This window comes from Patiria miniata, unplaced genomic scaffold (genome assembly GCF_015706575.1).
Source record: "Patiria miniata isolate m_02_andy unplaced genomic scaffold, ASM1570657v1 HiC_scaffold_3, whole genome shotgun sequence".
In the NCBI taxonomy this organism is placed as follows: domain Eukaryota; kingdom Metazoa; phylum Echinodermata; class Asteroidea; order Valvatida; family Asterinidae; genus Patiria; species Patiria miniata.
The window spans coordinates 17,465,779-17,479,865 of NW_024037069.1; the positions used below are offsets into that span (position 1 = coordinate 17,465,779).

The 14,087-nt window shown below is 40.6% G+C and overlaps 1 protein-coding gene and 1 pseudogene across 1 annotated transcript; both read right to left on the bottom strand.

Annotated features, from left to right (window-relative positions):
- Positions 1–2,240: 2,240 nt before the first annotated feature.
- Positions 2,241–4,303, bottom strand: LOC119738496 (annotated as a pseudogene).
- Positions 4,304–9,098: 4,795 nt separating this feature from the next.
- On the bottom strand, positions 9,099–10,223 carry LOC119737737 (G-protein coupled receptor moody-like). Its single transcript, XM_038212295.1, has one exon. The coding sequence runs from the start codon at positions 10,221–10,223 to the stop codon at positions 9,099–9,101; it is 1,125 nt and encodes a 374-aa protein (XP_038068223.1).
- Between the last annotated feature and the right edge of the window lie 3,864 nt (positions 10,224–14,087).

Consider the following 14,087-nt stretch of genomic DNA (forward strand, 5'->3'; position numbering starts at 1 on the left):
GAGTGGCGTTTCAAGCAGGGAGGGGGAAGGGAGGGGGGGTGGGGAAGGGGGACCCGGCGCCTGCATTTCCTTCACAAACAAAATGGTGAATGAGATTGCGATCACTAGTGGGTAACAGAGAACGTAGAATAATATTGAAAAAGGCACGTGACTAATTGAGGTGGATTCCCGACAGTTAAGGTTTTAGACTATACTCCGTTTTACTCTGACAGTACGTTTTGTTTCTTAATTCAAACTTCTCTTTTCAAACTCTATTTTGATAATGTCAACGTAAAAAAAAGGACAGCAAAACAAGTTGTACTGCGGCATAGATTGAATTTTATAGAAAATAAAATCCCAAGTACAACAATTCAACAACTTCAAGAGAAAATAAGAATCATTCATCGCCCACAGGGAGACAACCCAGAAGGAAAGGCGAATGCGAATGAACGACACTGGGGAGGCAAATATACAATAACAGGCTTTCCGCTTCGGTCCAAAAAATTGGGCCACCGGTATCAAGTCATCAAAAAGGACAATGTTCATAGCGATTCTTGGCAAGGTATAAACATCTACAATTGGACAATGTGTCATTATTGTCGCACCCCCTATAATGCCAATAATGAACCGCTTTTTTAGAGGTGTTTAATTCCAAATAGAACCCCAGGTGACCAGCGATTGAGATGTTCTACAAAACAACTTGTTTCGGCTTGCTGCCAGTTACACATGCTACGTTTGGTTTCTATGCAACTTAATTCATATTTCCTTCTTCTTCTCTTTTTTTAAACTCTATTTTGATAAATGTCACCGTAGGCCTAAACGGACAGCAAAAACAACTTGTGCTGCGACATCGATTGATTTGATCGAAAATACAATCCACTTTTACTATAGCGACAATCCGGAATGAAAGGCGAAGCATGGGAACGAAAGGCGAATGAAAGAGACGGGTAGGTATCGATGGGCAAAACCAAAATAATTCGAACAAACGCTCTGTTGTTCTGTTCGTTGACATTCATTTTTTTTTCATGGGAAGCAATTTACGAGAGTTTCAGATCATTGAGTTATCGTCCAATTTGGCCTTGGACGACTAATATTTCATGTTTATGTGGTAACCTGCAAAAATAACAAAGGTGCTTTCAAAGATTTATAGTGGGCATTTTGTATGGAATCGCCACCGATTTGCATGCATCCAGAAATACGCAGAATTATAATTTTGTAAATTACTGGCAGGTTTTTTTTATGGATATGAAGGTGAAAATAAAAACCAATAAAAGCCAGCACGCTGATATTGTGCATTTAAACTTTAATTCATCTACATTAGGTGGTTATACAAAGACTTCATTAAGGAAAATTTACGAACATAATCCAAAGTTATATACGCAGGTCAGAGTACATGTTTTCTTTTGTTTTGTTTCGATTTGTCTTAAAGGTCGGGAACAAAAAAGCACACTCTAAACTGTAAAGCAGGAAACGGTTACGTTTCAATTCACCTCTGCACGTAATATCCTTGTCAAGAAATGAAAATAAACCAAAAATTGGATTCGTTGATGGTAAGTTCAAATAAACATGGTATGCCACATACATTGATATAGTCATGTACATGATACAGCCATATAGATTTTACGTCAAACGATGACTTGATCCAGCTGGCGTTGAATCCATGGGAAATGTTTTACTTTTGACGGCGTCACGCGCTGTCGAAATTTTCTGTTTTCTTGGTGGCAACGAAAGGGCGAAAATATGTTCACATTGTTTCAATTACCCACTCTTGCTCTACATAGTAGCCATCAATGTGGGCTTTATGTGCGCAATGACATAACGTATGTTACAAATTAATACCAGTCAGCTCTGATGAATAATTTAAAATTTGTGATTAAACGTACCTTAATATTTTAAGCCAAATTTTAAAAGAATTGAAAGTGAGGCTATAATGTTTAAATAAGCTGAAACCATCCAACCATCCATTTCCGGCTGAGTATGGTGCTGCATACATTTCTGGTAAAGTTAAAGTCGAAGTGATTATTTTAAGACAACAAATTAAATATGAATACTTTATTTCAACACAGTGTTCTTGAAGGCATGAAATAAATCTGGCTCGGTGGTCAAGTTTTAAGACATGTGCACTAGAAAGCAGGAGGTCGTGGGTTCGAGTCCCATCCGAGTGATTTTTTCCAACTTTCGATCGGGAGGTAACACACTGAGTATACAGTGTATATATGTCGGTGAGGGGCAAAACCTAATTTGATTTTGTATTTGTGTTTTTTGTTAATGCAGTGCCAAAGCGCATTAAGTCCATAAACCACTCAATTATTTGTTATCAACTTGACGTTTAAGTTACCGGAAATAATCTGAAAGCGTCGGAAAAGTCAGTTAGACCTTATAGGACGGTTGCTTAATGTGTTTTTTTCTAGCACAAGTTTTACGTGAGATTGAAAGTTCTCAGCCTCTTACCTCTTCCGGTCATCAGACAGCTGTTATGATTTTGAGCCAAAAATAAACGTGGCAGATTTAATACGGATAGAAATTTCATTGCTAAAAAGAAAAAACAGTGGTGAACTTATTGCCGATTGTGTGTGCCCCGCGAATGTTGGAAAGTTGCACGAGTGACCTGCTTTCCCTCGACGTTTGCGAAGCCTCATGCAGTTTCCACGAAGTAAACAGAGTCGATTAAACAAATTATATTACACTTCTTGGTACCGAAGAAGCGAAAAAAAGTGATAAACTATCCACTGTACATGTACTGCCACATTGAAACTTGCCCAGTGGAACTGAACTTCTATGCCGCCCGGGAACCAGGAAGGCCGGTTATTTGTGGTGATAGCAGATTTTCCAATGATCGTGCACATTTTCATCGAACTTATTTGGTGTTCATAACATAGACTTTAGGCTTAACAATTGTGTTGGTTTGCCAGAGCCATGTCACGTTAACGTGGGCTTTGCCTGAGAAAATGTTTATATACTGATTTTGCGTTTCATATCTTAAGTGCTGACAAAAATTAGTACTGTAAAAGACATCTACGTTACATTGCAACTATCTCCGTTACTTTGCATCACATATTGACTTTTACTCAATGAACAAGTTTAATTTCTACCGATGACGCCAACAGCTGGTCAAAATAAAAGGGCTCATAATATACCCACGTTTCGTTCCCCGTTGTTACTTTCTGTGAGACACGACAGATTTTAGCCAGTGAGATGGTTCGGGTATCTGCGAGTAGCGACAGCGAAGAATATTTCGAAGCACCAACTTGAACTGAGGATGCTTTGCCGTGTAGATGACGGGGTTTACACAGCTATTCAGGGTAGTGATGGTTACCCCGTAGAGAGCAAACTTACGACTGCTTGGTATAGCCAGAGAGATGAAATAAGGGGACATCACCAAGAAGAAGATGAAGAACACCACGAAGAGATTCTTGGTGATAGAAAGTTGGTGACGGCTGATTGCTCGCCGGGTTGCTTTTGGCAATGCTGTTGGTTGGCATCGCTGTTGACTCGCTTACGACGGTGAAACTGACGGTCGACTCGCCAACAGTTCTCCCATCAACATGCTGAGACGGGCTCCCCTGTTGGGCGCGTCTCCTCTTCTGCTTCCTGAAGTGACGTTTGAGATGGATGTAGAGTGCCGTGTAGGAGCTGATGATGATGAGCATGGGGACCGGGAACAGACCAAGAGATTGAGCCAGGTTGTACTCTTGGCCGCGGGGATGACCATCCTTGTCTGAACACGAGTTGTCCTGAGGATCGTAACCAAAGTCGCCAATGCCGATAATCGGCGGCAAGAAGAACACGATCGACGGAATGACCCAAGCCGCTGCGATCATGGCGGAGACTTTTCTCGGAGAGTACCAACGACTGTATGTTTCAGTTTTCTGAGTGACCAGCATGAAGCGATTGAAGGCTATCACCGCCAATGAGTAAAGGCTTGCACCAAGACCGGTGTAAACCTGCACAGCCGCGATGTAGCATGGGACCTCTGTAGCTAACGGCCAGGACCCGCGGCTCAGTATGGCGACGGCCTGCCACGGGTAGGACAGGCTCGTCCAGAAATCGGCCAGGCTGAGGTTGACCACAAATGCGTTGGTTACCGTGCGGAGTTTCTTGGACAGGACGACCGACCAGATCACGAGGCTGTTCCCAACGAGTCCAAGGACCGCGGCTACGATCCACACACAGGCCACGCCGATGCGGACATTGTACGGGTAGAGAGATGGGCTAAGGGTAGCCGGTTCCATGGTGGTGACGTTCATGATTGACGATGTGTTATTCATACTCATCAAAGCCATGATTGAATTGTTGAGCTCTGAACTGATAGTCAGCGAGAGCAGCTTTCTAATTCATGTATGCCGGAGATACGTGTACACCACGCAAAAGGCAATACGATTATGTGCAGCAATCTTAGCGCCTCATCTTTTGTAATACCAAAAACCGACTGAAGGCGGGTATTGTGTAAAATGTGGACTCTGTGAAATACGGACTCATTGACTGTATTGCGCATGCCTTATAGTGAGCATGATTAGGACATGATACAGTACCTATTACTAGATTTGACGGGGGCCAAATTTCGTATGACACCAGTTCATACTTCATGGGAGTTTCAGTGCGATGCGAATTGTTATAGGGTAACGGCGAGTTAGCGACACAATGAAACTTCAATTGATGTGACATTCGCTCCGCTTTCCCTCTTGCAAATTGAAGGAATAACTGTGTAAGGAAAATGAAAGGGCAATAGAAGGTATTTTCTTGGAGATGTATCTCAACATCCTGGGGACATGCTAATGTGGATGTTTATAGGGCACTGATCAACCCTGTTCATACTGCGAAGAGATTGTACCATTGTACCACATATAATGATTTATGCTATGAAGTACAAACAAAGTCATAAGACACAAATCAAAGGACGAATTTAAATTTAAAGGAATTCTCTCTACAATGAGTTCTGGTCTGATGACATCACCATTCTGAAGCCACGCAAAATTCTTTGAGTTTGTACAAAGAATGTCTAGGTGCAATTTTGTAAAATTGTAACGAATGGTTTTTAAGTTTAAAACTTTCATCTATCTTTGACGTACCGCTAGAGGGCGCCCTTTCAGGCAATGCCGTCATCATGCCAATTTTTGTGTTGAAATTCCTCACAAGTTATTTGCATAATTTATTTGAATGTAGTTCATACCATAAACCGTTTCGGAGAAACCCCGCGGAGAAGTATTGTCCAAATTGTCCAAAAATGAAAAAGAGAAAGAAAGAGAGCTTAATATGTACAATTTAAAAAAAAACCGGCGATCGGGTTATACCCGATTATCCAACCAGCACGTTGATATTGAGCATTTAAAGTTTAATCATTCATGCTCAGGAAACTGAAAGAAAACTGGTTTTACTCCGAAAGAACTTGTTACTGTATATACAGGTTATGTTAGACCAGTCCTAGAATACGCATTGCCAGTTTGGCACTCAAGCATTACACTCAAACAGACCAATCAAATTGAGTCGATCCAAAAACGAGTCAATACATTGGTTACAAAAATGCTCTATCTACTCTGTGTCTGGATCACCTTTATGATAGAAGAACCACTACGTGTACAAACTTTGATCTTTATAGTGCTTTTATATCAGGCAGATTTAATGAGTGGTTCCCTAAATCAAAAAGTTCACACACTATGAATCTTAGATCGAGTAGAACACTTGAGGAGTATCCAAGTTCATCCAAGAGATTTAGAAACAGCCCGGTACCCTATCTGACCATACTCATCAATAGTTCAAGATAGGATTTTTAAAGGTATGCATTTTTAATTACTATTATACAAGCGTGTTTTTTATTTTTAGAATAATGGATTGTTGTTGTGGATTTTGTACGTGTTTTAACTTCTCGTGAAATTTGTTTATTTTTAATTCATTTAACTTTTTACTGTCAAAAAATCACAGTGCAATTCAGCTTTTGAGCTGCTAAATGGTGATAATAAACCCAAATAATAATAATAATAACAATAATAAATCCACTTTACACTCAATTGCTGATACAAAGACTTCATAAAAGAAAAAAAATACGAATATACTTCAAATTTATATACATAGGTCAGAGTACATATTTTCATTTGCTTTGTTTCGATTTGTCTTTAATATTGAAAACCAAAAAACTAGAAACGTTTTTGTGGACATTGACAAACACCAGCTGTGTCGGCTTTTTGAAATAACTCAGTGACATGCGATGACAACATAACGACGTCGCTTCAAATTTCATCAATAATACATATGACCTAAACATGATGACATTATCGTATGACGCCACTTCAATTTTCATCAGTAACACACCCCGTTCTAAATTCCTACCAACTTATCAAGTTATAACCGTATCCGTACTTTAGTTCTGTGGATACAGGCCTGCCTTAAAAAATGCCTCTTTAATGTGACGTCATATGACATGTGAGGACGTCACAAAAACAGCACTTGAATTTTCATCTCTAACACATCTAGCCTTTAGTCAAGGCCCACGCGGCTATCCGGACACGTGACGCGCCCCAGATGCTGGCACGTAAAAAAACTATAGCGACGCTCGTGCTATGGTATTTTTAAGTGCCAGCATCCGGGGCGCGTCACGTGTCTGGGTTGCCGCATGGGCCTTGACTGAAGGCTATAGCACATTCCGGTATAGGTACGTATCAAGTTATAACCAAATCAGACCTATAAATCTCATCTCTGCCCCGACAAACCAGCTTAATCATACACAATAACCAAATAATTTTTATTTATATTAAATCAACCGTTTTAATCTCGCAAGTGTAACGGTCACCCGCACTCTTTTGTAAACGTCTTGTGTTACAACAGATCTACTGATTCCGTAAATACAATGACAATACGATAACATTAAAAAAAACACTAAATATGCAACCCGTTTATGGAATATTAGTCATATACATGTATGTACCTCTTGGTCGTCTTGGCTTAACATCATTATACATACATTCGCACGATCCTGAGATAGGCGAAAAACCACAGATAAAACCTTTTACTGTAAATTTAAGGACAAAACTCTGGGAAATTCCCATCTGACCCCCGAATGGCGATCGAGCACTACTTGAATCGATATAACGAGCTCCAGGATCTGCTATATACTTGTAAAATTAATGAAACCAAAAAATCAAACATTACTTGTTATAGAGCAAGAAACAAATTGTGTGGCGCGGTGACTGCGAATGCCACCAACCAGCATTCCAACGCCTTATAACCACACCCTGCTACTCGCATCGATGCACCACTACTTTGCATACCCAGTGCACCTGTAACCCTATAATGTCACACTTACAATGAGATAGTAATTCTCTTTTTATGTACATGCCAAAGAGAATTTGTAATTCTTTAGATATATGCCTTTGAAAATGTCCCTATAATGTGACGTCGCATGAAATGCGATGACGTCATAATAACAGCGCTTGAATATCTTCATATATTACACATCCCGATATAGATACATATCAAGTTACAACCAAACCCGACCTACAATTCTTTAGATACCGGTCTTAGAAAACTGCCCCTGTAATGTAACGTCACATGACATGTGATGACGTCATGATGACGTCCGTTACATGTTCATATATAATGCATCCATGTATAGGTAAATACATATCAAGTTACAACCAATTCGGCATCTGCCGAATTCGAAACAGCTAAAAACACTCGAAACTGTACAGCAGGAAACGGTTACGTTTCAATTCCTCTGTGCGGGTAACATCCTTGTCTAGAAACGAAAACAACCATGCATAATAGGTAAGTGGACTCGATGATGGTAAGTTCAAAGAGATTATACGTCAACACGATGACTCGATCCAGCTGGCGTTGGTTCCTGGGAAATGCCTTATTTTTTACGCCTGTCGTAATTTTCTGTTAATTCTTGGCGGCAACGAAAGGGCGAAAAGATTTTCACATTGTTTTAACCACCCACTCTCACTCTAGCTTTAAGTAGTAGCCACCAGTTTTCCGGCCGAGTATCGTGCTGCCTACATTTCTGATCAGGTTGAAGTCAGAGTGTTTAGTTAATAAGATAACAAATAAAAATACTTAATTTCAACACAGTATTCTTGAAACCATGATATAAATCTGAACAGAAATACGTTTCTGCTCAAACTTTTTAGACTTCGCTTATTCTGCTCTTTTCAACTTATCCAAAATGAATGCATGTGTAACATAATGAAAGATGTTTATTTGAAGACATGAGACCCACCTGTTTCGTCATTCTCCGATACTCTTGCACAGGAGTGAGTGAATGAGTGACCCAGTGATTGAATTGACTCACTGACTGACTGACTGACAGTCAGTTGTGAATTAAACTGATGACCTAGCTACCTCACTGACTGACTTTCATTAATTTGTGAATTAGACTATTACATATTTCTATCCCGTTATCACCATAGCTTATTCTACACATTTTTTTTTGCCATTCAAGATCAATTGAAAAAAAGAATTGTGTGCATTCTATAGTCTTATTTAAACTGATCGTGCACATAAATACGCAATCATCTCACTCATCTGGTGTTACTACCATTATTATTATTTACAATTTGTTATTTTGGCAAGAGCCATGTCACGTTAACATGGGGCTTAGCCTGAGAGAATTATTACCATATACTGATTTTCAACATTTCATATCTTAAGTGCTCTCCATCCCCGATCTCTCTCTCTCTCTCTAGCTCTCTCGTATACAGTACTGACTCAAACGTCAAGGTCTATGTCCTATAGCCACACGGTGTCGCGATCGTGTCACAACTGGCCAGTCGAACAATCAAGTTTTCTGATTGGGCACTCGTTGACACTGTGCCTTACGGTCTGATCAGCAGCCCCACAGTCACACTCAGGTGTTGGCTTCATATGCCACTTGTGAACGTAGCATGTGGCCAGTGCGCCCGTGGCCTGAGAGGAGCCGGTTTAGGCGACACACTCCTTCTTGGAAGGGTGTAGCCAGCTGGTACTTCAGAAGTGCTGACAAAAATATGTACTGTAAAAGACACCTCCGTTGCATTGCAACACAGATTGACCTTTACTCAAATGAACAAGTTTAACTTCTACTGATAAAGCCAACAGTTGGTCAAAATTAAAGAGCTCATTATATACCCACGTTTCGTTCTCTGTTGTTACTTCCTCCGAGACAAGACAGATTTCAGCCAGTCAGATGGTTCAGGTATCTGCGAGTAGCGACAGCGAAGGATCTGTCGAAGCACTAACTTGAACTGAGGATGCTTTGCCGTGTAGATGATGGGGTTTACACAGCTATTCAGGGTAGTGATGGTTACCCCGTAGAGAGCAAACTTACGACTACTTGGTATAGCCAGAGAGATGAAATAAGGGGACATCACCAAGAAGAAGATGAAGAACACCACGAAGAGATTCTTGGTGATAGCAAGTTGCTGACGGCTGATTTCTCGCCGGTTGCTTTTGGCAACGTTGTTGGTTGGCATCGCTGATGACTCGCTCACGACGGTGAAACTGAGTGTCAACTCTCCAACAGTTCCCCCATCAACACCCTGAGACGGGCTCCCCTGTTGGGCGCGTTTCCTCTTCTGCTTTCTGAAGTGACGTTTGAGATGGATGTAGAGTGCCGTGTAGGAGCTGATGATGATGATCATGGGAACTGGGAACAGACCAAGAGATTGAGCAAGGTTGTACTCTTGGCCGCGGGGATGGCCATCCTTGTCTGAGCACGTGTTGTCTTGAGGATCGTAACCAAAGATGCCAATGCCAAGAACTTGCGGCAAGAAGAGCACAAACGACGGGATGATCCAAATCGCAGCGATCATGGCGGAGACTTTTCGTGGGGAGTACCAACGACTGTAGGTTGCAGATTTCTTGGTGACAAGCATGTAGCGATTGAAGGCTATCGCCGCCAACGAGTAAAGGCTTGCACCAAGACCGGTGTATAACTGCACAGCGGCGATGTAGCATGGGACCTCTGTAGCTAACGGCCAGGACCCATGGCTCAGTACAGCGACGGCCTCCCACGGGTAAGACAGACTCGTCCAGAAATCGGCCAGGCTGAGGTTGACCACGAAGGCGTTGGTTACCGTGCGGAGTTTCTTGGACAGGATGACCGAACAGATCACGAGGCTGTTCCCAACCAGTCCAAGGACCGCGGCTATGATCCATACACAGGCCACGCCGATGCGAACATTATAGGGGTTGAGAGATTGGCTAAGGGTAGCCGGTTCGATGGTGGTGATGTTCATGATCGACGATGTGTTATTCATACTCATCAAAGCCATGTTTGAATGTTTAAGGTGTGATCTGATAGTCAGTGAGAGCAGCTTTCTAGTGCATGTTTGCCGCAGATACGTGTACACGCCGCAAAAAGCAAAATTATTATGTGCAATACTGTTAGCGTCTATTCTTTTGTAACACCGTTGCAACCCAAAAAAACCGGACCGAAGGCTGGTATGGTGTGAAATTTGGACTCTATGAACTACAAACTCTTTGGCTATATGCGCATGCCTTAATATTGAACATAATTGGGACAGTTGCAGTTCACGTGAGGTGGTTAATATAATACTAGATTACATTGGGGTCCAAATTTAATATGACACTATTTATTCTTCTTGGAAATTTCAGTGCGAAACTAAGTGGTTATATATACAGGGTAATGGTGAGCGACAGAATGAACTTCAATAGTTGACATGAAATTCGCTCCGCTTTCGTATTTGCAAAAAGGAAATAATAACTGTGAAACGAAAATTAAAGGAAACGAAGGTACTTTTCTGAAGACTTATCTCAACATATCCTGGGGACATGTTATGTGGATGTTCATAGGGCACTTAGGTTGACTGGTCATATATGGAAAGCCAAAGTGGTATTAATTTTTTAAAAACCTTCTTTAGTGCAAGACCAAAAACTGTCCTGCTTGGCTATCTTTTTTTTTTAAAGCCGTCAAGCCCACATTTATTTTCGTTCAAGACTTAAATTGTCATGCAAGACCAATTTGCTAGTCGTGAAAGACAAAAATTTCATGCAATACCCAAATTATAATGCAAGATGAAATCTCAGTGCAAGACCAAAACGTTTTTATGCAAGACCATTTTTTCTGCAATACCAAACTTTCGAGTAAGACCAAAATTAGACGCATGAAAGACAATTTGTTTTCATGCAAGACCATTTTTTTGGAGATCAAAAGTGTCAAGGAAGACCAAAAATAAATCAAACAAAAAATCGTGCTAGACCGAAGTATATCTTGCAAGACCAAACTTTCGCACAAGACCAAACTTTCATATTCAAGACCAAAATTTCATGCAAAATCAACACTTTCGTGCACGATGCATGCAAGTAACACGTGATCATTCAAGATGCACGTGATTTATCGAGTGACCATTAGGCCCCCCCCCAAAAAAAAATGGTCTCTGGTCAGCGCGCGCGTCGATTTTAATCATGCGCGTCAATCTTTTTTTCTTCCAAAATGTTTCCCGGTTGCTCCAACAGCGCAATCTATTGCCGCACCTCCTCAATTTTTTTTACCAAAGATTATTATTATTATTATTATTAATCATTTCTGGTAATGAAACCAAGGATTCCTCAAAAGCGCCCTAGGCACTGTAGCTCGCAAGCCTGAAGAAACCTGTGGAGAGAAGACAATGAGAAGAAGTTACAGTTTTAGAGGTGGGAGGAAAAGCCCAGAAGAATATTCTGGGAAAAACCCACGGAATCAGGAAGGGACTGAAAACCCAATCCACATATTGGCACGGGCGGGATTCGAACCCGGGTCACAGCAATGGAAGGCGAGCAAAGTACCGCTAAGCCAACCTGACTCCCCTTGGATCACCAAGGAATGGGAAATTGCACCTAGGCAAATAATCGAGGGCACCAAGGCAAATTATGAAGGACACCAATGTACATGAGGACACCAAAAAAAGCAAAATAGTACCCCACCTTGTCTGTACAATCCAAGCTTGAAAAAAAAAAGCCGCGTCACCCCATCAATTCCGGAACTTTGGTCTGACCAGAGACCGAGTATTTTTTTTTTTGGCCTGAGGCTGGTTCTCGCCTCCATTTTCTGCAGATTTTTTGTACCAATTCATGTACACAAATGTACATGCATAGGCTGTAGAAGTATAGAGACGGGATCCATACAATCTGCGCAGCACTGCGCAAGTTCGGTGCAACTTCTGCAGCGAGTGCTGTCTGATATAGTGATTTAACCATGGGATAACAAACACATTTCTTCACAAAATGTATAAGCTGGAGAATCACTAGAATGACATATTTTTTCAAGCTTGTTTAATAAAATAAAAATAGGCTGTTTCTGGCCTGCTTTGACGACTGATTTCTTAAACCTCTGCTAGAAATATAATATATATATTATTCTTTAAAACAATTTGAGCAGATCTGCTGCTAACTTATCGGCCTGATACGATCGTCCAGACCACACACAATGCAGAGCTTTCAGCATGGGAGGGGGGGGGTGAACATTGTGTTATATTAAGGGGAGTGATTGAGTCTAACACCTCCTCCCCCAATATTTGTAAATAGAGCCTTTCAGTTTAATTTGGAAATCCATGATGATTTCTCCTAGTATATGGAATGTCCTCCCGCACAGAAAGAGTCTAGCGAGCAGATTCGGAGATTAATTATGCAAACAAGACTGCGTCTTGACCTCGAGATTCTGACCATTCAGCGGTGGGCGCCTCATATCGTGTCTCTGGTAACCCGTTGTTGTATTAAAAAGACATCCAAATCGACCAATCAACAGCTCAGTCCACATTAAGGCAAGCGTGAAGGAGGGAAAGAGAGGACATAACTGCAGTTGTATCTTAAAATGGTCACGTGCATATTGCACAATTGTTTTTTGTCTTGCATGAATTTTTGTTTTTGCACACAAAATTGATCCTGCATCGAAAAAAGTTTGGTCTTACATAGAAATTTGGACTTGCATGAAATTGTTGACCTTGCAGTAAAAAAAAAGATCTGGCATGACAATTTCAGTTTCAAAAGAAAGCAAATATTGGTCTGGCACGAATGTTTTTCGGTGTTTCACGAAACAAATTACTCTTGCACTTGCATGACATTTTTGATTTTGCACGAGAAATATTATTTTTCTTTTAATATTTTTGCTTTGGCTTTCCATAGTATGTAATGATTGAACAAAAAACTGAACTAAAGAAAACCCCGATATTCCGCTCTAAGGTTTTGTTTACATTTTACTCAAGTAAACATTACTTTCGACACTGGGCGTTCTGCAGTAAATAATAAAATATTTTGTTTATTTTATATTTTCGAAATTCATTTGCAGATATAAACAAACCGTATACAAACAAATAAGAAGAAAGAAACAATTTATGTTTAAGGTGAGCTACACATAAACACGGGCACCATTACACAAGGAAACAATATAAATTTGACCCCATCAACAATTACTATCTAGCTGCAGGTGTTAAATGCACTTTTCATGAGCAAGAACCAAACTATTGTATTAGATTTGTTTCGATTTCTCAGTTCCTCGAGTTTAGTTGTCACACCTGCTGTAATTACCCAGAAAAAAGGTCTTACTTCGGCACATGATGTACATTAAGAGCTGATTCATTACAGGATTGGATACATGAAAGAATAGCTAGGCCTATATTAATGCAAGAATAATTGTTACCAGGGAATCATCCGATCGTATACAGGGTATATCTAAAGAAGTATACATGTCTCTTGCGGTAGGTGCAATTTAAAGTTTAGGAGAAAATCCGCGGAGACGTATTATCCAAAATTGTCACACACACACACACACCCAGACTTGTTTCACATGACTAGTGTGGACTTTCCATTGCTTTCGTGTAGTTAAGAAAAACCAGTGAAAAAACTCATTTTTCTCAAACTGTGAATACTCTTTCAACCCAATTTTTTTTCTATGATTCCCTTTAGTGTTTCTCTTCATTCTGCTACAGATAAACCTAACCCAAAAATGCCTCTAAACCTGTTTTCCAGAAATGGGGAAACACTGTGTGGACGTGGGGTAAGTCCACACAACGTCGGTGCTACCTACATTATGTGGACGTCTTTTGTTCGGAAGTATGTAAGTATGTAAGACAAACTCACCCACACACACAGACACGCACACACAAAAAGAGAAAGAAGAAAGCTTAATATGTACGATTTCA